Source organism: Neovison vison, chromosome 1, assembly GCF_020171115.1.
Source record: "Neovison vison isolate M4711 chromosome 1, ASM_NN_V1, whole genome shotgun sequence".
In the NCBI taxonomy this organism is placed as follows: Eukaryota; Metazoa; Chordata; class Mammalia; order Carnivora; family Mustelidae; genus Neogale; species Neogale vison.
Window position 1 is genome coordinate 286,154,846 of NC_058091.1, and position 26,430 is coordinate 286,181,275.

The following is a 26,430-nucleotide window of genomic DNA, read 5'->3' on the forward strand; positions in this document are numbered from 1 at the left end:
TTCAGCTCACCTAGGGTTTCGATTTAATTTCAGGCTAAAACTGTATGAAAACCTGTTAAGATCAGTTAGTACAAAAGGAGTACTTTTTGAAACCTCTTTTGAAATAGAAAATAACATGGTAAGATGCTTTTTTTATATTCCAATAAGCAAGTGAGATGAGCTGATCCATACAGTGTATGAAAACAAGAATACTTCTGTAGCTTTCTCAGGAAAAAAGGTAAATAAAAAGACCTTGAGCTTGGTTAGTTAAAGGAAGAAAGTGACATAGATGAGAGATAATATGCTGTGTCTTCTGAGCAATACTACAAAAATGCACGTGTGCTTATCTACTTAGTATTTATTTTTTACCAACACTGTTAAGTTAATTTTACTGAACAAGAGAAAATATCAAGATCAAAGAAACCGAAGGGGGAATATGCTATCTATGCTTTCTATGTGAAGATCGAGTTCTACAGGCACAACAAGCAAGAAAAATAAAAAGAGAATCATTCTCCTTTTTTCTGAAAGGAAAACCTAATCTTCAGTTAATATGTTAGGTTTGAAAATTCCTCACCATTGGGGAGTCACTTCTATCCCTGACATTTTTTAATGCATTTTTCTGTGTTTTCTATTACTGTAGAAATGTCACCCTATTCCATTAAACAGCTCTCTGGAAACCCAGTTACACACTGAATCTTTTCTTCAAGTCGAATAAACCCCAGCTGATTAAACTTTATGTGATATGTACCGTTTTCTTTGCTGCTGCTTATTTTCAGAGCTTAAGACTATGTTATGTTCTCTAATGTAATATTCTAATTTTAACTAAAACTAAATTTCAATAAGCTATTTTCTAAGAGAGCTCTTGGGCCATTTTTAACATGCACATATATCCTAATAGTTCCAAAGCGCTAATTTGGGACAGCAAATCCACCAGTACCCAGAGCACCGTGACACGGGAGGTACTGAGGAAGGCTGCAGAAACCAAGGCAGGACCTTGTACTAATTCATTTCACAGCAAATGAATTAAATCTAAGATTCAAGCCTTAGGAATCAAATATCTTGAATATATCAGTCACAAACAGAACTTCACTGTAGGTAATCTAGAGAGAAATGAACATCCGTGTTTAGAACTTTTCTTATTCACAAAAATTCTGATTTTTAAAATTCTCTTCTTCAGAGACATTCAGCCTTTCCCTAACATCCACGTTCAACCCTAGCAAATGTTCCTCAACCTTGGTTGCAAATTAGTATTATCTGTGGAGCCTTAAAATATATACATGTCGGTATCTAGACCCCACTCAGTCTAATTAATTAGAGTGTATTTAATTTAATTAGAATTTCTAGGAATTAGACAAAGTACTTTTTAAAAACTTCCCGGGTGATCTTATATATGGCCAGACTGAGGAATTACTGTCGTAGGCTTATTCTTAGGACAACTGGCATCAGCCCAGTTCATGTCTATGAGAGAAAGTGCTACCCTGGCTTCATTTTAGGTAGATGTGAAAACCTGACATATAGATAAACTTCTTAAGCCAAAAAATCAATTTAAAAAAAAAAATGTTCTCTTTTAAAAATCCTTTTCTATGATAGTAGTCAAGCCACTTAATTATCTAGGAAGGTTTGAAAAATGCAGAGAGGTTGACAACAGGTGGGTTGAATCATATGAAACCTCTGATATGTAACCTTGTTCACACTGTACCTTAGTAATTTTTCATGGCTCAGCATAGTAAATAATTACTTATTCCATTTTAACTCATAATCTGTATTCTTTTGAAGAGTCTCTTCTGTGTTACAAAATACTATCACTTATTACAGGGAATGTACTAGATTTCTAAGAAAAGATTTTAATTAAAAACAAAATTTAACAAAATTGTAATTTTAGGAATGACGTCTCTATTGTATGCTGTTCTTTTTAAACTAAACTAAATGCTGTTTTATGTGTGTTCTGTCATCTCAGTCAAGGAGCCAAGGCTAAGACAGAAGAAAAAGACCCCAAGAAGTTAAAAAAGCAGGAAAAAGAAGAGAAAGACTTCAGGAAAAAATTTAAAGTATGTCATATTTAAATATCAGACAAAGTTCAAAGTGTTAATGAAAAAAACCAATTTTTAAGTACCAAAATGTACATATTAAAAGTGTAATTATCCATTATCGGTTATCCATCCTAACTCCTTTATATTCTATATAATTTTCTTTACATTTGTATTTATTCCTTTAACAAATTAAGCAAGCTCTCTTGCATGCACAATATATATACTGCAATAATCATTTAAACTTAGCTGTTCTTTGAACTTTAATAATAAAATAATCTAGAAATAGAATGGATTTAAAAATATATATGTATATACATACCAATACATATACATACTCTGGAAAGTTATTCAGCTATGAAAAAGAAGGAAATCTTGCCACTTGTGACAACATAAGTGGCCCCTGAGGGCATTGTGCTAAGTGAAGTAAGTCAAATTGAGGGAGACGAATATTCTATAATATCACCTATATGTGGAATCTTAAAAAGCCAAGCTCACAGAAGCAAAGTAAAATGAGAGTTACCAGAGGCTGGAGTGGGGGACATGGAGATGTTGGTCAAAGGTACAAACTTCCAGGTATAAGATGAAAAAGCTTTAGGGGTCTAATGTACAGCATGGTCATTATGGTTAGCAATACTCTAATTAATATATACTTGAAAGTCATAAAGAGAGTAAATCTTAAATGTTCTCACCACAAAAAAGAAGTGGAAATTATGTGAGGTGTTGGAGGTGTTAGCTAAAGATTTGATGGTAATCATTTTGTAATATATGGGTATATCAAATCAACACATGGACACCTTAAATTTTAAAAAACATTTTTAATTTTTAAAATTGTGATTGTATTAGGTCGGTGAGATTATGAGTGGTTTTGCCTCAAATTTTTTTCTTTAATGTTTTTACATTTTTTTTTTAAACAAGGAACTATTCATGGAGCAAAGGCTTTCTTAGTAAATCTGTCACTAAGGGAATTAATTTAATAGTACACATCAATCAATCAATCAATCATATAAATGTTTTTCTTTGTTTTTCCAGTATGATGGTGAAATTAGAGTCCTGTATTCGACCAAAGTTGCACCTTCCTTTACTTCCAAAAGGTTGGGCACCAGAGATCTGCAGGTGAAGCCTGGTGAATCTCTTGAAGTTATACAAAGCACTGATGATACAAAAGTTCTCTGCAGAAATGAAGAAGGAAAATGTAAGTCACTGCTTCCTTTTCGTCATCGAACATGCTTCCCCGGTCGCCCCTGTTTTATTAACCTTGTTTTGTCTATGCTTTATGAATTGTAGCATACATTAAGAAACTAGAGATCGTGCTTCGTGGAAATCAATGTTATTTTATTTGAATCCCTTTTCATCTCCCACCTGCTGTATTTGGCACTGTGGTGCCAAGTTCATGCCAAATTTGTACTTCTCAAAATGCCAATCCACAGACCACCAGCATCAGAAAACCCTTTGTGTATTAAAATCATAGTTGCCTGGACCCGCCCTGAGCATGCTGAGTCATGAGTTCTGGGGAGCCAGACAGAATCTGTGACCCTCACTTCTTCTCTGGCTTATTCTCGGGTACACCAGAGGGAGAAGCAGTGTGCTGAAGGAGTGAGTATCTCTTGCTCGGGTCTGGTTTTGAGATTATATAGCACACGGCACATCTAGAATTTCCAGTCTTCCTACCTTGCAGACTGACTTGTTTTCAGTTCATACTTGGATACGCTTCATACACCATAGTCTTCCTAATGAATATAAGAGAGTCTCCTGTCTTCTTTGATTTTGTGGGCTATTGAAACAGACAGAGGGACATCTTTTCCCTTTTGAAAAGGAAGCTTATTTCACTTAAAGACCAGGGAAGGGTAATTCAAAAGTATGCTTCCTCTATTTATTTTTTAATTTAATTTAATTCCAATTTAACTCCAGTGTTGTTAATGTGCAGTGTTATATTAGTTCCAGGTGTAAAATATAGGGAGTCGCCACTCGCTACACCCCCACAGCCCCCCGGGACACACCCCAAGTGCATGCCTTCGTACCATGTCATATTCCATGGGTTTACAAGAGAGTCCCTGTCTCTGACTTTATCGGCTATTAAAACCCACAGATGGAAATGTTCTTGTCAGGTTTTAAAAGGAAGCTTATTTTACTTCAAGTCTAAGGAACAGCCATTCAAAATTAGGGGTGCCTGGGTGGCTCAGTGGCTTAAGCCGCTGCCTTCGGCTCGGGTCATGATCTCAGGGTCCTGGGATTGAGTCCCGCATCGGGCTCTCTGTTTGGCGGGGAGCCTGCTTCCCTCTCTCTCTGCCTGCCTCCCCATCTACTTGTGATTTCTCTCTGTCAAATAAATAAATAAAATAAAATAAAATTAAAAAAAATTACGTGTCCTTTATTTAAAAGCAAAGACTCAAGCTGATAGACTGCCCCCCTATCAGCTTGGTTAGTCTGTGTGGAAAACATGAACTCTGAGTCGAATTTTAATGACAGGAAGGTGACTCAGGGACAGGAACTGAAATGGGAGTTTTAAGAATAAAACCGGTGACTCAAGGTTGGGGAAATGGATCTAAAGTTATCATGGAGGAGGTGTGGTTGGCTTTTAAAAGGAGAAAATGAAATGTGGGTACAAAGGATAAAAGACACGAGTGGGGTAGTATTAAGGCTCAAAGGTCACAGTAGCTAATGTGTAAACAGTGCTCCAGCAGACAAAGAAAGCCCCCATTCAGACTAGCATATGTGAGGATGTACCCCAAGGAATAGCTTTACATGCAGAAAAACTCTATGCGTTAAAAGGTCATCAAAAATATTAAAAAGTTTAAAAATTCAAAAAGTTTTAAATAGGTTATGATTAATATACCAGATTGAATATTTACACAAGGACTATGATAATAATGTGAGGAAATTCTCATGGCACGATCGTAAGAGAAATAAGAAACCTGCTTCATGTGGGATAGGATTTATTGCCCTGGTAAAAAAAAAATTATACAAATAAGAAACTAAGGGACACCACTGATAGTGGCTGATTGAGGTGATGAGCCTAAATGAACCTGTTTTCTTTCCTCTGGTTTCCAAATTATATCACATTTCTGACAAGAGAGAATTGTCCAAGGACTTGCCCTGTGGCCTTTTCTCTGGGGCACAAGCTTCAGACCGATCTTGCCATGCTGTCCTGAGATTCTTATCTTTTGCAACCAATCCCGTGTAAAGTCATGCCTCACAACTCCAACATGCATACCCATTACTCAGGTGACTTCGATAGGATTTGGGAGGATTGTTGTGTGCATTTAACCCTCTTGAATCTAGATTTTTGCAATAGCCTTTCAAATGATATGTCTACCTTACCCTTGTTGTCAGCCAATCCACCTGCCACACTGTTACTCAACTATTATTTTTTAAAAACACAAATATTATCTCTAGGCTATTATATAAAACCCTATAGATTTAGCCTCAAACCCATCATTTATCCTATCAACAACCACCACTCCAAAATATATACTACTGACTTGTCATTCTCTGAGTAAATTATGCTATTTCATCCTTCTATGCTGTTCTATTCTACTTCTAATGCCCATAATGGTCTAGTAAAAAACAATCCAGTTGGGATGCCTGGGTGGCTCAGTTGGACAGGCGACTGCCTTCGGCTCAGGTCATGATCCCAGAGTCCCGGGATCGAGTCCCGCATCGGGCTCTCAGCTCCATGGGGAGTCTGCTTCTCCCTCTGACCTTCTCCTTGCTCATGCTCTCTCTCACTCTCTCTCTCTCTCAAATAAATAAATAAAATCTTTAAAAAAAAAATCCAGTTATCATCTAAAATTAGAAACACACCCACTCCCTACTCCCCAGTCACCCATCACAATTTATCTCTCTGGCCACACCATGCTACTGCTTTTGTCCTTCTAATTGTCCTTCCTGTTTTACCAATTATTCGTATTAGACCCTGAGCTGGAGAGTAAATTCACTGAAATGTTGTCAACGTTGTACTGCCAATCCTCCCACGGTACCTGGCACCTTGTTCGGGGCTTACTGAATTGAATGTAACAATTTGGAGATTGCAGTTGGAGAACCAGATGAAAGTCTGACATATAGACATGCATAAGAAGAAGTCTGCAGAGGAGTTTAACTTGTTAGGAGACAGAAGTTCTCTGTCTTAGTCTTAGTGATGTGGTTTGTCTGTGTATCATGTAGGAGGCTTTAAATCTTTCGGTTCCTTATTTCTACATCTGTATAGCTGTAAAGGCATTTGCGACCCAACACCATCGTAACCTTAACATCTTCCTTACTTTCCATTCATTAATCCATCAAAGAAAAGAAAGCATAGTTTATAAACTTAGTTTGGAATGGTAGAAATTAGAAGAGAAAGTATTAACAACAATCTCTTCCTATTATGGAGTTGAGTACAAGCCACCCTTACAAGCATTATCACATTTGATCAATTATCCCACTGGCTTGTGGAAACACATATCGAAGAGGCATTGAAATCTTAAGTATGTATTTCTGGCACATTCCCAAATGTTTAGAATTTCTCTTTAATATTTGAGTGTATTCCACAACTCAGTGTCTCATAAGCTGTATGTTTCCCCACCTCCTGTAGAAAATTTTCCACAAAAATTGTGGAAGGAGACATGAACTGAATTATTTATGGTTAAAATGTTCTCCATTTTCTTTGGGCATCAAGGTAAGGGAATTTCAAATATAGTTTGGATTTTCTCAAATCCAATTAATCATTTCTTTGCTTAAATAATTCTATTTTCAATTTTAAAACAGCAGATGCTCACTGAAGAAAATTTTCTAAATTCAGAAACCTTAAAGTCCCTGGATTTGAAGCCCTAGAAATCAGGAGAGAGGGACAGAGAGAAAGAAGACAAAGAGAGAGAACATTTTTGTAATACTAGGCTAATAATTTATATTTAGTTTTATACACTGTATCTTATTTTTTTCTTTCTGTAATATTATGAGTGTGTCCCTTTGATGTCAGGCATTGTTCCACTTGCATGGGTAAGTCTGTTCAACAAGATATTATTGTTTTTATCTACATGAAGCCAAATTGAGTAAACTGAACTTTATTCCTGGACTTAGCTCACAACAAATGAAATAATAAATAAAAAAAGCTGTCATTTTTATTAAGAAATTTGAAAATATTACAACAAAGATATTTTCAACTTTTCCAAAGATGATTTTTGTGTTTCCTTCATAATTTTTTTTTAGTTTTTTTTTCCCCAATTTATTTATTTTCAGAAAAACAGTATTCATTATTTTTTCACCACACCCAGTGCTCCATGCAAGCTGTGCCCTCTATAATACCCACCACCTGGTACCCCAACCTCCCACCCCATAATTTTTTATTCATGACTCCCTTCTTAAAGGTCAGTCAGTACTGAGAACTGGCACACGTGGGGGATGGGCGTTACTTTCTTAATTAGCTCTATCCCACCACATATTTAAAAACACTTGTTTCAAGCCACTTTGTTCTGCTGTATGAATATGAAGTTTCCAAATAATCATTTCGTATTAGGTGTGAGAACCCCTTGTGAGTCAGCACCCACAGTAAACATGGTGCCCATTCTACATAGCATGGAGCCATGATGACTTTTTTGCTTATTTCATTGTATTTTTCATTAATACTCCTTATGATGGATATACATGGAGCACTGAAGCAAAGAGATCATTTTTCTACTGCAAAAAAATGTTGTTTCTAGGAACTATAATGGAAAGATCATAGAAAATATAAAAATTCATAGTGGGTCACTTTTTTCAACACTGTCATGAATCAATCATGCTTTTAATCAAATGAAGTTTTAGAGATTTTTAAAGGTACTAGAGAGTGAAACCCATGCTGTATTAAAAGTCATTAATCCTAGGGCGCCTGGGTAGCTCAGTGGATTAAGCCTCTGCCTTTGGCTCAGGTCATGATCTTAGGGTCCTGGAATTGAGCCCCATTTCGGGCTCTCTGCTCAGCATGGAGCCTGCGTCCCCCTCTCTCTTTGCCTACCTCTCTGCCCTACCTATGATCTCTCTCTCTGTCAAATAAATAAATATAAGTCTTTTTTTAAAAGTCATTAATGCTGTAAAAATGCTATATAATAATAATTTTATAGCTAATGAGTCCCAAATTATAACATCATTTCAGGAAATTAATATAAAGCAGTATAGTACCATCCCACATTGCATCTCCTTGATACATTTTTCTTAAATAATATTCATAATCATTCATATTTATGTAGCTCACACACAGAAGCAATAGTCACAGCAGAGCATTCAATGAAAAGAAAAGCCATTCCTTAGAGCTCTGGAACAACCAAGACATAGGAGGAAATGTAATAGGGGTTTGAGAACCTAAAAAATATTTTTTATAATTAATTTTGTGAAGACAGGCTATTAAGCTGTTTATCATAGTTATTAACTTTGGTCATGTAAAGGACTATTTAATGCTTAATTACTACAGACAGTACTTTATCCAGATCTACATAATTTTAGCATACATGAGTTCTTAAAAGATTACCTAAAAGCAAAGGAAAATAAAGACCTTTAATTTCCAAAAATGGTGATTATATTCTCTTTGTTTTGTTCTTTATTTCTTTAAATTTCCTAAAGACTTTCTTTAAAAAAGAACAAAACAGGAATATATTTGATACTGTAGTAAGTCCAGTCTCTGGCAATAGCTTTAATTTTGTATATATTTCTCTAATTTTGTATCTTCTAATATTAGTTCAGAGACATTCCAAAGCCTGAACAGCTCACAGAGATTTCCTTCACTGTCAAAAGCTTCAGCTCCTCCATGTCATTACTTTTAAATTATTAACTTAAACATGAATATCTCATGGGAACACTTATTATTGTATTCTTTTATTTTCCAATTTGTTTTAAGAAAAAAAATTGTAAAAAAAAAATAAGTAACAAAAGCAGAGCCACCATTTTTAACTAATGGAAACAAAATTTTGGACTATTACTGTCTATAGAAAAATGTTCACATTTTATTTTAGCTCCAAACACCAGGACAGGTGAAGATAGATTTCAGTTATTGGGACCATGACATGAAATTCACAGCTCGTTCTGAAAACTTGTTATCTGCATAGATTATCTATCTAGATAACCTATCTGCATAGGTTATCTCTTTTGAGAGACACACATAGAATTGAATTTTTTAGAGATGAGCTTATCCCCCTTTAAAAATTATGTTAAATTATGATATATACCCTAAATTTTTTAGAAGTCTCTTAATATGAAATGAATAAAAGAACTGTAGTATCAACGGCAACCAAGGATATTAACTTTAGATGTTCTTACAGTAATAATTTTTGCTACTTTTGCTTTAACTGAAATAAAAAAGGAAGGTATAACAAGGTCTAACTTCTCAGAGGCTGAGAAAAATATTACATTTTTGTGCTTTTATCATTTTGACACATGCTTCATTATTTCCATACTACAGGAATTCAGAGATAACTTTCAGTTTCCTTTTCCAAATAGGATTCTAATAAAATTTTCATTAAAAAGGGGTGAATTTCTTGATAAAATATTTCAGTGGAGTTTTTTTTTTCACTCTGGAATATTTCAAGGGAAAGTTTATTTTCTTAAGTTTCAATCTAGAGTTTCATTTGTATGATCCCACTTTTTTAAAAAAATGTTTTTGCATGTTAACTCAATGGCAATATGACATCATTATGTTTATGTTAATATCATCTGTATTACTCTTTGCTATGTTTATAATTTTTTACACATTTACCCTAATAAAAATTAGATCTAAAGTGGACCAAGCCCAATAGATTGACTCTGAATTTAAAGGTCTGTATTGACAAGGCAATGAAAGCTACTAATCTCAAGCATATAGTGGAGTTTAGGTGCTAACACAAAACTAATAATTCCAAAGACTAGTAATATTAATTAAATATCAACAGAAATGTTCTCAAAAAAATAGTCTGTATCTTTTCTTAGGATTGTTTTGCATAATAGGGGCAAAGATAAGGTGCTTAAAAAAAAACTTTGCTTTTTTTGCATAAAGTATGGTCTACTTCCTACTTAACAGGAGAATCACTAGAATGCCTGCTGTGTTGTCTTCTAATAATGATTTGTATCATGAAAGATGAAAATGCACATGTCGACACTCTGTCAAATGGCAAAAGCAGTATGGAAGACCTTCCACGCTGAACTTGAGAACTATTTTGAGACCAGTTAGAATGCATACTCCCCCAAGGAATTGCAAGATTGCTGATCTGCAAGGGGAGTTGAACAATTTCGACTCTATTCAATATAATAACATTTTAAAACTTAAGGCTTTGATCTGATGGTATTTGAAATACCTACATACAAACTATTGTTCTATTTAAAGAAACTATAAATTCTTCCTAGGACAGGGTCACATGGGTAACACTATGAAGAAATAGAGTAGAATTTGGAAAAGCCCTGTGCTACTACATGCAGTAGCTTGGAGAAGAAGGTAAATTGTTTATCTTTAAGGGGAAAGCTCGTAAATGAAGGAAAAGAGACTTGTAGGAGAGAGAAAAAAAATTAGAGAGAAAAGGAGAAGAAAGGGGAGAAAAGTGGACATGAATAAGAAAAATAGGTTGTATTTGGAAATAGAGTTATTCAGTATACTATATCACATTATATCAAAGCACATTACATTAGATATTCAATTCTATTTCACTTTCTTAAAAGAAACAGTAAGATTATTCAAATCTGTACTATTAATAAAATTTACTTTCTTTTTTTTTTTTCATAGATGGTTATGTCCTTCGGAGTTACTTGGTGGACAAGTAAGTTCATTTTCTTCTACTACTAATAAAGAGTATTATGTAATTCTTTAAGAAAGATTCCTAATATCATCTAAATAATATAATCTACTAAACTGTCATAAATAAATTTTAAAACTATGCTATACTAATATCAGTATGGTACTACCCATCATAAAGTTAAGGTTTTCATAAAGTGTCACTCTTAAATAAACAAGAATTCTTCTCATTCGTGAGTATACAGTTCATAGTCATAAACATTCATTTGAGACAGACATAGAAAACATTGGAGACAGGGGAAAACCACTAACGCTTTCATTAAAATGTTGCCTTTCACTTACTGATAAATGCGGTTGGTTGAATTGAATTAATCAGGGACCAATTAATGTCTACACAGTAGGTACTAATGTCACTTGTTAGTAATTTGACCCCAACTGAGGGCTTTTCTTTATTAGGCATAGTAGAGTATTAAGTTGCCTTTTTGGTAGCATGCCAGAATAAAGATTGTCATCAATGATTCTCCTATTCTTATGAATAAGACATTGTCACAGTCTGGTACTAGTGTTCTATGAGAGTTCCCCTCAAACGTTATAAGATTCTGTTCCAAGTATATCATTGCACAAAGTGAACTCCATTATCAGGTGTATATGCCAACATAAAGATTTACAGAATTCTGCATAATAAAAAAATCAAGGAAGATTCACAAACCGTATCCATGAACAACCTGACGCCCATCAGAAAGAGACATATCAATGCTAATGCTTTGTCAGGAAACTAGTAAAGAGTGAAAAGAAAAATAATTAGAATACTTTTCTTTTTCTCAGAGCATTAATCACAATGGTAGGCAAGCACTTCTCTATTTTATGAAAGATACTAATTTCAAGGAACAACTATGTGGCATGAAGTAATGAAGTAATCTTCATCAATGATGAAGAGAGAAGTTAGAGAATATAGTCTAAGTAATTATTGGTTCACCATCTGTTGAAGTGATTACTTAACAAGTGTTTATTGAATAGATGATAGGAAAATCTGTCCTCTTTTCATTCGTATCAGATTTCCTTTAGCTAAGGATTCCCTTAATCTCAGAGAAAGGATCCAAACAGAAGACAGAGGAAACCTATAGCATCTGCCATAGTTGGCAGCAACTGGGAGGGCTTGCTGCTGTTTCCATGATAAAAGCAGAGATAGTACAGGGACCAAAAGTGAGTCTGGTCAAGGTGACAGTCACCTTACATTTCTGAACTTTGAAACTGTGTTCTACATTTCAAGCCTATATTTGCATTTACAATACTTCCTATTTTAATTACTTGTATATCATTCTCTCCTCCATTAGATTATAAGATTCTTGAAATCGAAGCTTGCATTTTACCCATGTTTATATCTCCTCGTACATAGGAAGGACTTATTAAGTGTATAGAACAGAATATTTTACAAAGATTCGGGACCAAGTACAACCAAAATGTGTAAAAGTAGCCAGAACTATTATTATGCATCAGCCTATAACCATAAATATTTTTAGAATTATATAACATAAGAATCACCATACTAACCATATCTTGGCTACTCATTTTGAAACTAATATTTATGTATTTTATAATTAATATTTATAAATTATTAGAAATGCAAAAATGATGCACTCATTTCCTAGGTCAAAATTATTCTTCTTTTTTTCATATTATTCTCAGAGAATTAGGTTAAATGAATGAAAGATGGTGTAGATGAATACAAAATTTCTTCCCACTTATAAATTCACATTTAGCTTCTTACCTTTAAATGTTTAATTGTGTCATATAAGATCATATTACTTTTTAATCTAGAGATTGCCTTAATGTTAAGAACATATTTTCTTTAAAAAAAATTATTTTCTACATTTACAGTGATGGAGAGATCTACGATGACATTGCTGATGGTAAGTCCTACATGGCACCCACCACTGAGAACAATAACAGCGAATTCACTGTTCTTACAAATACTAAAAATAGCTTGCTGGATTAATTAGAGCTTTTCAATCTGATCAGAATTTGAATCACTTGAAAATGTTAGGAAAGGTAAATGCTCTGGTATAATTTAAGAAATTATTTTTGCACAAGACTGGGAATCAAGGAAGAATCTTATTTATTTTCTTTGAAAACAAAAGTACGAAAATAATGTGAACTTTTCATTATACCATTAATCTTAATACAAATAACTTTCATCCTCAAAAATTTGTATACTTGACCAATCAATAAGTCAAGTATACATATTTTAATTCATAATCTGTAATACTCACTAATATTCTTTTAGCATCACATATGTATAAATTACAATCTTTAAAAAATTAATCTCAACTGAAGTGACGCATAGAATTACTCATGTGGCCTTTTAGTTTCCTTTTAAACTTTCGATTCTTACTGATATTTAACAACTTCAATCTCATTTAGAAAACTACCAAAAAATACATTTAATTAAGTGCCAGATAAAATAATTCTGAGTCTCATTTTGATAAAAAATAAATCTGTCCAGGGAACCTGGGTGGCTCATTTGGTTAAGAGACTGCCTTAGGCTTAGGTCATGATCTTGAAATCCTAGGATCCAGTCCCACATGGGGGTCCCTGCTTGGGGGCGGGGGTTGGGGGGGAGTCTACTTCTCCCTCTGACCCTCCCCCATCTCCTGCTCTCTCTCTCTCCCTCTCTCAAATAAATAAATAAAAACTTAAAAAAAAAAAAGAATTAATCTGTCCAGAACTTTGTTAGAATTATATACTGAACAATGTAAAGTAAATCCATATATGGTCTTCCATGTAACTGCTTTTCACAAAGTGAGCCAATTCTACATTTTTCTACATTTTTTTTTAACCCTAAACTGGGTGAGTGTGAATTACCCACATTTCTAGCCTTGGAAAGCTTAGATGCTATGTGTTTTGTATAACTCTATTGAAATTTGTATTTTTTTTCAGGTTGCATCTATGACAATGACTAGGTCTCAGCCTTGTTCATTCTGCTCTGTTCATTTGATACCAAAATGAGGTCCGAATTTTAATTGACATGGGATTGGATATCATAGAAAATGGATGCATGCAACTACCAATTGCCATTCGCTATAAAATTCTGATTATGAAGTTTTAAAACTGTGGACTTAGAAAATGATCTTAACATCTTGGGAGACTGCATCAGTGAGCTGTAAGAATTATGAAATATTCCATTTCTGATTCAGCTACAGTTATGAAGGAGCTTCTTGTAGACCATCAGGAGACAACCTCCCCTCTCTAAAAAGAAAGAAAAAATTAAGAAGAAATGACTGTGTTGTCTAAAGAAATATGAGGAGGAAGAATAAAGAAATATAAGGAAGAAAATATTAAAACATTCCACAAGATAGAAAACTATCGTTTGAACCTCTAATTGTGATTGTCTCTTACAGTCTTTATTCAAATCCTCTATCTTTAAAAGGGCACAACTGTTTCCTCTCTTGCTGGTGGGATCAATGTTCTAAAAATTACAGTGGCAGCAGAGTTTGTGTATAAAGATTGTCCCTGTTTGTTAATTGTGAATATATGTTAATTATTTGATGAGAATGTATGCATTTAGTACACACACTTCAGATTAAAACTGTAGAGGAGTCAAAAATTGGTTTTCTTTTTGCAGACTCATCCACTAACAGTCGAATTATGTGCTCTGTTTAAAGTACTGTTGGAACTAGAGTAGATAGGAATGAGGTTTACCCTAAAATTATGAAGAATGGAAGATGGACTTTGAAATTAATTAGGCTTTAATGGCACCTCTTCACTATGAAGACTCTTTTGAAAGTTTTTGCTCTTCAATTACTTCTGTGGAATTTTTTTTAAACCACTTTACTGGAAAGTTGGCCTAGTGTTTGGACTAGAATGTTTCCTACTCATACATACACTTTCCCAAAGCACCTCCAAACAAAATGTGAAGCATTTGGATTCCAAATGCTAAGAACACTAAACAACATGCTACAAAATGCAAGACTCCTAACACCCAAGAAAATAGCATGTTAGGTAATTTTTTCTCAGCTTCCAAAATAGGCAAATCCTAAAGCTGACTCTACTACCAATGAACCATGATATGATATTTGGTGAACTAGTTTCCTCATCTGCAAATTACAGGATTAGACGAAATCAGTTTTTCCCAAAAATTTTATGACCAGTTACCTCAAACTTTTATAATCCTCCCCAAACCCAAATCCTGTATTTCAGAAGCCTTTGTGTATTTTTAAAACTCATTGATTAAATAATGATTAAAGTATTTTCTGTATTTTAATATTTCAAAGTCTCATTGGAGCTTCTGAATAGTGGCCCCACTGAATTGAAATCATTTCAAATCATTGTAACCTCAGCCTTCATATGAGTAATTTCCATATGGGGTGTTAAAATTTGAAAACAGATCAGAAAGAAAGACAAACAGAAAGACAGGATGGAAGGAAAGAAAGAAAAGAAAGGAAGGAAGGGAGAGAGAGAAAGAAGGAGAGGGAGAGAGAGAAAGAAAGAAAGAAAGATAAAAAAGGCCTTCAACCTTTATTGTTCAATTTATAGAGTCAGCAAGTCTGAGGCTCCACATTAGAAATCAATGATGTCCAAGTCCCCCTCCAATTATGAAATACTTTGATGTCTACTTTTTGATAGGATAAACCAGTATATGCTCATATGATGAAATTATTTTAATAGATAAATTACATGGTTCAAAAATGTTTTTGTTTTTATTAAATTTGGTAGCAAATATACATAATACACTGACAGTATATCTCCAGTTATTTTTTTCTCATTGAAAATAACATAAATTCAATATAATATCAGTTTTTAAAATTCCAAATTAAACCAGGAAACTATATTAGAGTTTTGGGTTATACACCAAGAAACAGACACATACAATGCCTACAAAAGATTTATATACTAGATAATCATCTTAATATAAAAGGCATATTTGACAAGTTAATTTTAATATATTAAGTATTATTTCTGCTGTAGTTTAATGTATAGAATTTTGTCATGTGAGAAGAGCTACAAATAAATAATATCTTTAGCAGATAACTTTGCTACCTACTTCATCAAGGAATTGAGGTCCTCAACCTTTATCTCCCGTAATTTGATCCCACATCTGCAGTCTTTCTTTAAGCCCAATCATTCCTGTTTTTGCTTCATCCTCAGAGGATGGAGTACCTCCTGTTTAAGACTAAACCTTCCAGTAGTGTGTCTGATGCTTTTCTTCCTATTTTGAATGAAATTGAAAAAACCAAGCACAAGTCCCTTCAACTTCCAATAATGTTCAACCTCAACCCATGTTCAGACATTATCCCAGGGAATAAGATACCACTCCTCAAAGCCATAACCTTTATCCAGTTTCTTCTTTCTTTCTCTGAAGTCTTCTTCCTTCACAATTAACTAATTCTCTCTCACACACAAAGACCCTGCCCAACTTTTCCTCCTTTCTCTTCCTCTCTTCCTCTTCTTTAACTTCTTCCATTGTGCAGACTTTTTCCTCTGGACTTACAAACATACTGAAGTTCTTCTCATTCAAAAAAATAAGAGAAAACCTTGCCTTGAATCCAAACATCTCTACATCAACTACAACCAATTTCTTTTTTTTTTTTTTTTTAAGATTGTATTCATTTATTTTCCCAGACAGAGACCAAAAGTAGGCAGAGAGGCAGAGAAAGGGGGGGAAGCAGGCTCCCTGCTGAGCAGAGAGCCCCATGCAGGGCTTGATCCCAGGACCCTGAGATCATGACCTGAGCCAAAGGCAGAGGCTTAACCCACTGAGCCACCCGGGCGCCCCCCAGTTTCTATCTTCTATCTTCCTTTTCTCATCCCATTGTCTGAAAACGGTAGGGTGCATTCGACAACCAGGAGAATACTAGCCTCACAGACCCCCAGCTATGGGAGGTTTAACTCACCAAAGGTCCTGCCTTCTACACTCTGAAGCCCATTTCCACAGCTGTGCCAACACCAGGATTCCCACAGACTGCTCCCAGCCAATTACCAAGCATGGCAGTCCTGTTCTTGAAAGGTACAGAAGCCCTCAGGTGGCAGCTGTGGTTTGAAATCTCTCCAACTACCTAGCGGAAACTTCCTTACCCTGCATAGGACTCTGAGATGCCTCTTCCCAACATTCCTCCCTCCCCTCTTCATTAGGGTCAGACTCCCATTGCTCTCTGATGGCTCCTCCGACTTTCCCTGGCTCTCTCCCCATTTCCTCTCACACATACATTTTTCCACTTTTTTGCAACATCAGCCACTTATGATGGGAAATAAATCAGATGAAGCCCCGACCACACTATAGCTCTCCAACTTGCCAATAACAAGGGGCATTTTTGTGGGGGTGAGTGATGGACAAACCTCAGTTATTGTCTAGGACAGCCAGATTGCATTTATGTTAGAAATGCCAAATGCCCCCCAAAAGGTCTAGCAGGAATAGCATCATAAAAAATTAAGGCTGCTGCACACGAACTACTCAGCATCTGATGGGATGCAAATACCACGGTCTGGAATAGAAATTTAAAGTCAAATCATGGTTGGGGATTTGCCCAGCTGAGAATAATATTCAATAGCTAATACAAGGCTATTTGTGGACAGGTTCTTAGTAGCAAAGAAGACGGAAATACCTCCTATCGCCACCTCATCTCAGTTCTTAGAAACAGATGTTTGAAATGATGTAATATTTTTCAAAAACTTCAGTTAAGTTGATGAAGAATTATATTCAGGCATGTGAACTCTCTCTTCTCTTTCAAACTCATGACCTTACACATGCCGTCAGATATGGAAGCTTGACTCTCCATCACCTCCCTGGGAGTGGTACTAGAGGTAAGACTTTTTAAGATAGTATGAAATTTGGATTATTGTTCTTTAATTAATATGATATGCTCGTTAGAGCTTTGCCCTATATGGGAGAAGCTGTGTTAAGAAAGAAACTGAAATGTTGTTGCCACCCACATGCCCCAGGGGACCGGAGGTTTGTGTTTTTTGTGGTTTTTTTATTTTTGTTTTTGTGTTGTTCTGTTTTTGGTTTCTTGTCTTTAGTATGTATAGACCTAAAGGAGGTGCAGTAAGTATCATGGTTACTAACCTCCAAGATCTAAATAAGAGTACGGGACTAGTAAACCAAAACCACAAGGTATTAAAAATTTTTGTGCATTTGTCTAGAAGAGAAATAACAGAAAAAAATCTCTCCTGTTGGTAACATAATTGTAGAAATAAACATACTTAAGAGGTATCTTAAGTTGGGTCCTCCCAAAAGCCAAGCTTGAGACTGGAATTCTTGTGTGAGGGATATGTTGAAGAGGCTCTGCAGGGAAAGAAAAAAAAAATCTGCAAGAATGAGGAAGCAGGATAGTACAAGGCAAGAAATTGGGCTAAGATGTGGATCTATCTGCAGCCCATGCTTAGCCTGATTTTGGAACAAAAAGTTGGAGCAAGAGGGGCTCCATCGGATTACCCCATCCCCCGAAGGCAAACGATGTTATGAGCACAGCGTGTTAAATGCAACTGATGAATTATTGAACACTACATCTGAAATTAATGATGTACTATGTTTTCTAACTGAATTTAATTTTTTTAAAAAAATATTGAATTAGAAAGAAAGCAAATGATCAGTTGAGGACTAAATCTGGGAGCTGAAAATTATCCTAAGATTTTATTGCAACAAAATTTTGGACTAAGGGACAAATATTTCTGTTTTTAAATGTTTGTAAAACAAGATACATCACTATTGGGGAAAAAGAAAAAGAAGGAGAAGGAGGAGGGGGAGAAGAGAAAAGGGAGAAGGAAGAAGGGCTCCATTGAGTCAGCTGCCCTGAGGCAAGGGAGCTGGGCTTTGTATCTTTTCATCAGCAGTCACTGGCTACCAGATGCTTCCTTCCCCAATCTCAGTCTCCTTGTGTCTGCCTGTGCCTCTCTGGGCTGAGAGAAATTCTATGAAGGTGCAGCTGTGACTTTCAGCAACCAGTTCTTACAACAGCTGAGGGATGGGTGCACCTGCCTGTAAACGTTACCAAGGGTAGATCAGAAGTAAATTTCCTGCAGAAATAGTGGGCTCTCTCATCAAATAGGAAGGGACATAAACACTTGTATTTTATGGACCAAACACTAAAGATGGCCTTCCTTACATCATTAAGGGGTTGTCCCGGCTTGTCAAGGTCCTGTAAGCATCCTGAATCATTTCAGCGTCAATGTCACCTAAGTCACCAAATTTTACACTGACAAGTACATTGAGAGGCAGTTGAAAGATGAATGTTCATTATAAGTCTATTTGTTATTATTCTATGTATCTCACTCATGTATTCAGAAGGTAAAATCATCCAATCTCAGTATTTGAGTCAATTCCATATATGTACTGCCTTGTCACTGTCATTCTCACCATCCATTAGCATCTGTTGAGCACCTACTGTATGCTAGACACTGTGCTGAGTGCTATGAACCTTTTTCTATTTAAACCCTCTGTCAACTCTATCAAGTCAGGCTCAAAGGAAATGAGACTTAGATGTGACATATGCTTTACTCAAGTTTCATGAACATGTTCAAGGTCTTATTATTGTGATGTCCTGTTTTCTAGGTGTATGATACACACTTCTCCCACTCCCGAGTAATAATAATAATGATAATGAAAACTGTTAGTGAGATACAAAGAAGCCAGGATTTAGGAAAGTTGTTGGTTCTTTTTCATTACCATGTTGATGACAAGCAGAAGTGTTAGTGTTGACTAAGGTAGAGAACCCAGTTTCAAGAGAGAGACTTATAAGACTAAAAGATATATTTAATGTTAAATTTAGAGAATATGAGCTGTGAAGTCTATCATAACTTCAGGGGGAAAATGGTAACAATGTATCATGATTGACCCTTTAACTAGCATACCAGAAGTTACATATTCACAGTGGTATCATCCTTCAAACTAGTCAATTATAAGTCTCTACACTTATTTCACTGGTTTGCAGGGGTTAGGATTTATTATTATTCCAGAAAAGAAGGAATTCCACTTTCAAATTTGCCTTTAGTACGTGGGAAAAATTTACTTGTAGTCTCTTTGTTGTCAGAAGATCATAAATATTTATCCTTTGAAAATGGATTTGATTTTTACAAACAGCTTAAAACCAGCTAAAACCCCATCTGGTATATAAGGTGAGTGAACAAACAGGGCAATGTTTTGTGAAATTGAGTTATGACCAATTCATGACCATTCTGTGCTCATCATAAATTCCCTCTAATCTTTCTTAGTATCAAAATATAAATTTTAGTGAATATTTAATTTTTCAGTTTATAATACTAATATAAAAGTTTTGCATTTCCCCTCAGTCACCTTTCAAATATGAATTTTCTCCTTAAATAGAATACTATGAGTACATTAAAAGATCCCTGTGTATGTCATCACAATTTTACTCCTTCCTTCCCTCGTTCTCAGAGAAAACCAGCACCTGATTTTGGTGTTTCTGATTCCCTTATTTTTTTTTTTATACTCCCTTACATAGGTATATATCTTTTAAAATGTTTCAAGTATGATTTTTTTATATCTTAAAATTTGATATGACTTGTATCATACTGTCTGTGCTTTTCTACCATCTGCTTTTGACACTTCTCATTTTGTTTGGGAAAGCCAGAGCAAGCATTCTACTAAATGAAAAAAAAAAAAAACAAAAAACAAAAAAAAAAACACAGGTATCTCTGTTTTTCTACTAAGGTCATGTTAGCAGGCACCTGTGTGGCTCAATCCATTAAGCATCTGTCCAGGCTCAGGTCATAATTCCAGGGTCCTGGGAACTAGCCCCGCATCGGGCTCCCTGCTCAGAGAGGAGTCTTCTCCCTCTGCCCCTCCCCCTGCTTGTGCGCTCTCTCTCTCTCTCTCTCTCTCTAATAAATAAATAAAATCTTAAAAAAAAAAAAAAGTCATGCTAGGTTGTTTCCAACCTCTGCTATCGTAAACAATGTTGCTATGGACATTCATGTTGGAATTTCCCCAGCCATATGAGGGTTTCTCTACGGCAAATGCCCCAAATTGGAACTGCTCAGTGGTAGAATATGCAGGTGCTCCACTTGAACAGGTACTCCCTGATGCTTTTTGTGTCTTATTTTAGAAACTCCTTACCTTTACCAGCCCATGAAGATATTCTACATTTTCTTCTAAAAGTTTGAAAGTTTTGCTTTCACTTTAAATTCTTTGAACCTATCTGGAAATGTCAATCTTCTTTCTGCTCAGGCAAGCAGTTCCTCCCAACCATTTTTTTGACTAGGCTCACCTTCTGCACAATATGCAAAGCCAGCTCCATATCATAACGTTGAAGTTCCCTTTATGCCTGCATCTGCTGTGAGACTCACTCCTAGGACCACTGTCTTCATTTCCAGTATGGTCACGCTGAGCATTGCTCGCTATTTGACCAGATAATTTCAAGTCTTCAAGAACTTTTTACAGAAAGTCCAGACTTCAGTAGCATCAGTATAGTACTAAAAGAGGATTCATAATAATTTCTAAATTCTCATAATTGTGGCAGCACTTTTTAAATTAATTACTATTAGAAGGAGTTAGTAAAGGTAAAAAAAATTGTTCAGAAAAATTCATGCAGAATATTAGACATAATTTGTGAAAATGTAAAGTAGCAAAATATTCTTCCAAAAAAAAAAATCATTTATCTGATATCATGTTGACCAAGTACCTTCTGGTTACTAACTCAGTTTACCAAGTGTATCTGGAAAGGGTACTGTGAGGGGGGTCTGGGTGGCTCAGTCATTAAGCGTCTGCCTTTGCCTCAGGTCATGATGCCAGGGTCCTCGATTGAGCCTGCCAGAATCCGGCTCCCTGCTCAGAGGGGAGTCTGCCCCTCCCCCTGCCTGTGCTCATTCTCCCTCTCTCTCTCTATCCCTGTGTCAAATAAATAAATAAAATCTAGAAAGAAAGAAAGAAAGAGAGAGAGAGGGAAGGAAGGAAGGAAGGAAGGAAAAGAAAGAAAGAGGGAAGGGGGAAAGGAGGAAAGAAAGGCGATACTGTTAGAATGGAAACAGATACTTCGGTCTGAGAAAGTTAATCCACTTACAAACTGCTTCCTTAAATAAAAGATTCTCATGGATATATGTTATAGTGGAACCTTCAGGAAAATTCTAAAATAGGATATGAAAACCACTGGCACCAACCATGTAATGACGTTTCCTTCTTTTGAGAACATGGAATCACAGAATGTGACCTTTGTTTTTCACATTGACTCCGCTGTGGTCCCATAGCTCCTCTCTTAATTGACAGATGTATCTCTACATTGATGGTGAGTAAAAACACAAGCCTACTACTTTTTAGATACTCTTTTCTAGGGAAACCTGCTTACTTCCTCTTCTGTGCTTGCTCTTTTCAATACATCTCTTCATAAGAAAATCAAGTTTGAATAGTATTCATCAGGACAGGAGTGTGCCTAAATCAACAATAATTAAGGAAGTGTGTTGGAATCTCCCACTGTGATGACCAGTGAGTTGATTTGTCTATTTCTATGACTTATTGAGACTATTATTAAGTACACATGAATTTGTAATTTGAAGTCTTCCTTATTAAGCCTTTTTCACTATGTTGCAACAGGTTTTTGACCATCTGCTTTCTCTGATCTTAATACAGCTACTGAGCTGTCTTTTATCTTATACACAATTTCCATCTTTTCATTTTTAATTTTTTTATTTTAGTATATTTCTAGGAAACACCGTATAGTTGGATTTTTTAAATTAATCTAACAATTTCTTCCTTTTAACTGATAAACTCACAAGTAAGTATTCCATCCATGGATACATATTTAGAATTGTTTCCTATTTCACATTGTTCTTTCTATTTGTTAGGTTTCTTTCTATGTGTCTTTGTTCTCCTCCTTGTCCTTTTTGGGGGCTGAATGATTTCTTCCTTTCTTGATGTTCTGCCTGCATTCCCTTCACCCCATTTCACTGATGTGCACATTCTTTTCTTTTAGTGGTTCTCCTTGTGTTTTTTTCTGCATACTATACAAAGTCTTAAGTTGATCAGTTATTTAACTCCTCTCTCAAACAAATGAGAGCTTTGGAATTGTTTAACTACGATTACCTACTCCTTGGGGTGCCTGGGTGGCTCAGTGGGTTAAGCTTCTGCATTCGGCTCAGATCATGGTCTCTGGGTCCTGGAATTGAGCCCCGCATTGAGCTCTTTGCTCAGCAGGGAGCCTGCTTTCCCCTCTCTCTCTGCCTGCCTCTCTGCCTACTTGGGACCTCTCTCTTGGTCGAATAAATCAATAAAATCTTAAAAAAAAAAAAAAAGACCACCCACTCCTTAATGGCAAGCTACTACTGTCAAGTATTTTCTTTCCTTTTAATCCCCAATGTTTAAATATTATTATTAAATGCAGACTATGTTTACTTAAATATGTCTACGTGATTAACCAATTTCTTTACTCATCACTGTTTCTTATATTTTAGACTATCTTTCCAGGGACATTTTCTTCTTCTTGAAATATATATAATGAAAGCTTTAATAGTCATGTCTTTTGGAGGTAAACACTGCCATTTTGTGATTATCTAAAAATGTCTTAATTTTTCATATTATTTAAAGTCAGATTTATTTATTTTTTTTAGGTACAGAAATTTTGGTTGACAGTTGCTTACCACTTGTTAACACTTTGTTACCACTTTAAAGATAATTTTTCTATCTCCTGGCATCTATTTTATCTGCAAAGGAGTCTATAATTATTCCAATTGTAATTCTTGTGGGTTGTCTTTCTTCTGCAACTGCTTTTAAGATTTGTCTTTGTCTTTACTACATAGTGTCTAGGTGTGGATTTCCTTTTATTTATCCTGATTGGCATATATTTTCCCTCCCATATTTGCTAATTTTGTCTTTCACAGATCCTAGAAAACGTAAGCTATAATCTCTTTAAATATCGCATCTTTTTTATCCTCTCCATTATTTCCTTCTGGGAAACCTATTAAAGTATGATAGAGGGTCACCTGTGTGGCTCAGTGGGTTAAAGCCTCTGCCTTCGGCTTGGGTCGTGGTCTCAGGGTCCTGGGATCGAGCCCCATATCGGGCTCTCTGCTCAGCGGGGAGCCTGCTTCCCTTCTCTCTCTGCCTGCCTCTCTGCCTACTTGTGCTCTCTGTCTGTAAATAAATAAATAAAATCTTTTAAAAAAAATGAAGTATGTTAGACATTCTCATACTACACCCCCTATACTTTCTATCCCTTGGAACAATGATTTTGTTATTTTCATTTTTTTACTGATGTAGAAATTATGTACAGGTCAATTTGACCCTTTAAGTACATAGTTCTGTAAGTTTAACAAACACACAGTGTCACAGAACCACCACTCTAAATAAAATACGGAGCCATTTCATCATTCTAAAAATTTTCCTGTGCCAATTTGTCATTAATCAAAAGTAAAGTCAACAAAAGGAAAATATACAATTAGGACTACATCAAAATTAAAAGCTTCTACACAGCAAAAGAAATCATCAACAAAATGCAACAGCAACCTATGAAATGGGAGCAAATATTTGCAAACTACATGTCTAATAAGAAGTTAATATCCAAAATATACAAGGAACTCATACTGCTCACTAGCAAATAAACAAAAGAAACCAAATCAAACCCAAAACAGAACCAAAAAACAAAAAATAAATTTAAATGAGCAATTTAAATGAGCTTAATTTAAAAATGAGCAAAGGATGTCCAAAGACATTTTTCCTAAGAAGACATACAAATGGTGAAAAGTACATGAAAACATGCTCAACATCACTAATCATCAGGAAAAGTAAATGAAAACCACAATGAACTATTACCTCACACCTGTTAGGATGTTTATTATCAAAAGGACAAGAGATAAGAAATACTGGTGAGGATATGAAGAAAAAGGAAATTCACATGCTGTTGATGGGATCATAAACTTGTACAGCCAAGATGGAAAACAATATGCAAGGTCCTCAAGAAATTAAAAATAAAACTACCATATGATCCAGCAATTCCATTTCCGGGTATATATCCAAAGGAAACAATTCATTATCTTAAAGAGATACCTGTGCTCTCATGTTCATGCAACACTATGCTCAATAACCAAGATATAAAAACAATGTGTCTTTCTACATCTAATAATATTTATCATTTATCATTCAGCATTTAAAAAGATGAAAATCCTGCTATTTGCAACAACATGAATGAAATTGGAGGGCATTATGCTAAGTGAAATAAGCCAGACAGAGAAAAATAAATACTGCAAGATCCCACTTATATGTGAAATCCAAAAACCAGACCCATAGAAACAGAGAGTAGGTTGGTGATTGCCAGGAACTGGAGGGTGAGGGAAACAGAGAGAGTCTGGTGAAAGGCTACCATCTTCCATTTAGAAGAGGAATAATGTCTGGGGCACCTGGCTGGCTCAGTCCGTGGAGCATGTGACTTTTGATCTTATGGTGGTGAGTTTGAGCCCCATGTTGGGTGTAGAGATTATTTTAAATAAATAAATTTAATTTAAAAAAAAAGAGGAACAAGGTCTGAGAAACTAATGTATAATATGATGACTATAGTGATAATACCATATTCTGTAATTGAAATTCGCTAAAACAATAGAACTTAAGTGCTTACTTAAGTTCTTAATTTAACTTACTTAAGTGTTCTCAACAGCAGTAACAGCAACTCTAATGGTAAATACCTGAGGTAAGGGAGGTGGTGTTAGTAAGCTTGATGGTAGAAATCCTTTTATTTGTCAAGAATACCGCAATTAAAAAAATTTCTCAATCTGCATTTTGTCTTTTTATTCTGTTAAAATTGTCTTCCCAAGAACAAAGCTTCTTCCTTTTTTAAAAATATTTAATTTATTTATTTGACAGACAGAGAGATCACAACTAGGCAGAGAGGCAGGCAAAGAGAGGGGGAAAGCAGGCTCCCCGCTGAGCAGGGAGCCTGATGTGGGGCTCGATCTCAGGACCCAGAGACCAGGACCTTAGCTGAAGACAGAGGCTTAACCCACTGAGCCACCCAGGTGCCCCCAAAACTTCTTCCTTTTGATGAAATCCAGTCTATCCATTTTTCTCTCATACCGACCACGCTTCCGATGTCCTAAGAAATCTTCACCTCACCCAAGAGCACAGATTTTTTTCCTGCTGTCTTCTAGAAGTCTTGTGGTTTTGAGTTTTGTATTTAGATCTATGATCCATTTTGAGTTAATTTTTATTTAGAGTGAGGTGTAGATCAAGGCTCATTATTTATTATAAGGCTACCCAAGTGATCTAACACCATTTATTGAAAGACTGTGCTTTCTCCATTGAATTGCCTTTGTAGCTTTGTCAAAAATTAATTGAAGATATAGCTATAGATAGGGATAGAGACAGATGATATAGATACAGAGATATAGATGGAGAGATAGATCTGAGCTCTTTATTGCTGTTCAATTCATTGACATCTAAAATTACCCTGACTTCTCCATAGTTTTACAGTAAATCTTAACAATAAATACTGTGGGTCTGCCTACTTCATTCTTCCTCAGTATTGTGTTGGTTATTCTATACATTTTATCTTTCCATATCAACTTTAGAATAATTTTGTTAATACCTACAAAATAACTTCTTGAATAAGCTTTGGTATTTTGTACCTTTAAAGGAATTTGTCCATTTGTCCTTTCAATATCTGTTCCATAGTAATATCCTAACTTTCTCTTTTGATATTGTGATTTGTAGCTTCTTTCTTTCCTTTTGATTAGTTTGGCTAGAGATTCATCAATTAGTTATTTCAAAGAAACAGCTTTTTATTTCAT

At 35.3% G+C, this 26,430-nt stretch overlaps 1 protein-coding gene across 3 annotated transcripts in view; it reads left to right on the top strand.

Annotated features, from left to right (window-relative positions):
* Positions 1-14,314, top strand: part of FYB1 (FYN binding protein 1) — a 149,620-nt gene extending 135,306 nt beyond the window's left edge. For all 3 annotated transcript variants that reach the window (XM_044232509.1, XM_044232511.1, XM_044232510.1), the window contains 5 exons: positions 1,937-2,027; positions 3,039-3,201; positions 10,702-10,735; positions 12,589-12,620; positions 13,648-14,314. In XM_044232509.1, the coding sequence (XP_044088444.1) occupies positions 1,937-2,027; positions 3,039-3,201; positions 10,702-10,735; positions 12,589-12,620; positions 13,648-13,670 (343 nt within the window). In that variant the 3' untranslated portion in view covers positions 13,671-14,314. The remainder of the gene's footprint in view (positions 1-1,936; positions 2,028-3,038; positions 3,202-10,701; positions 10,736-12,588; positions 12,621-13,647) is intronic.
* Positions 14,315-26,430: the final 12,116 nt, after the last annotated feature.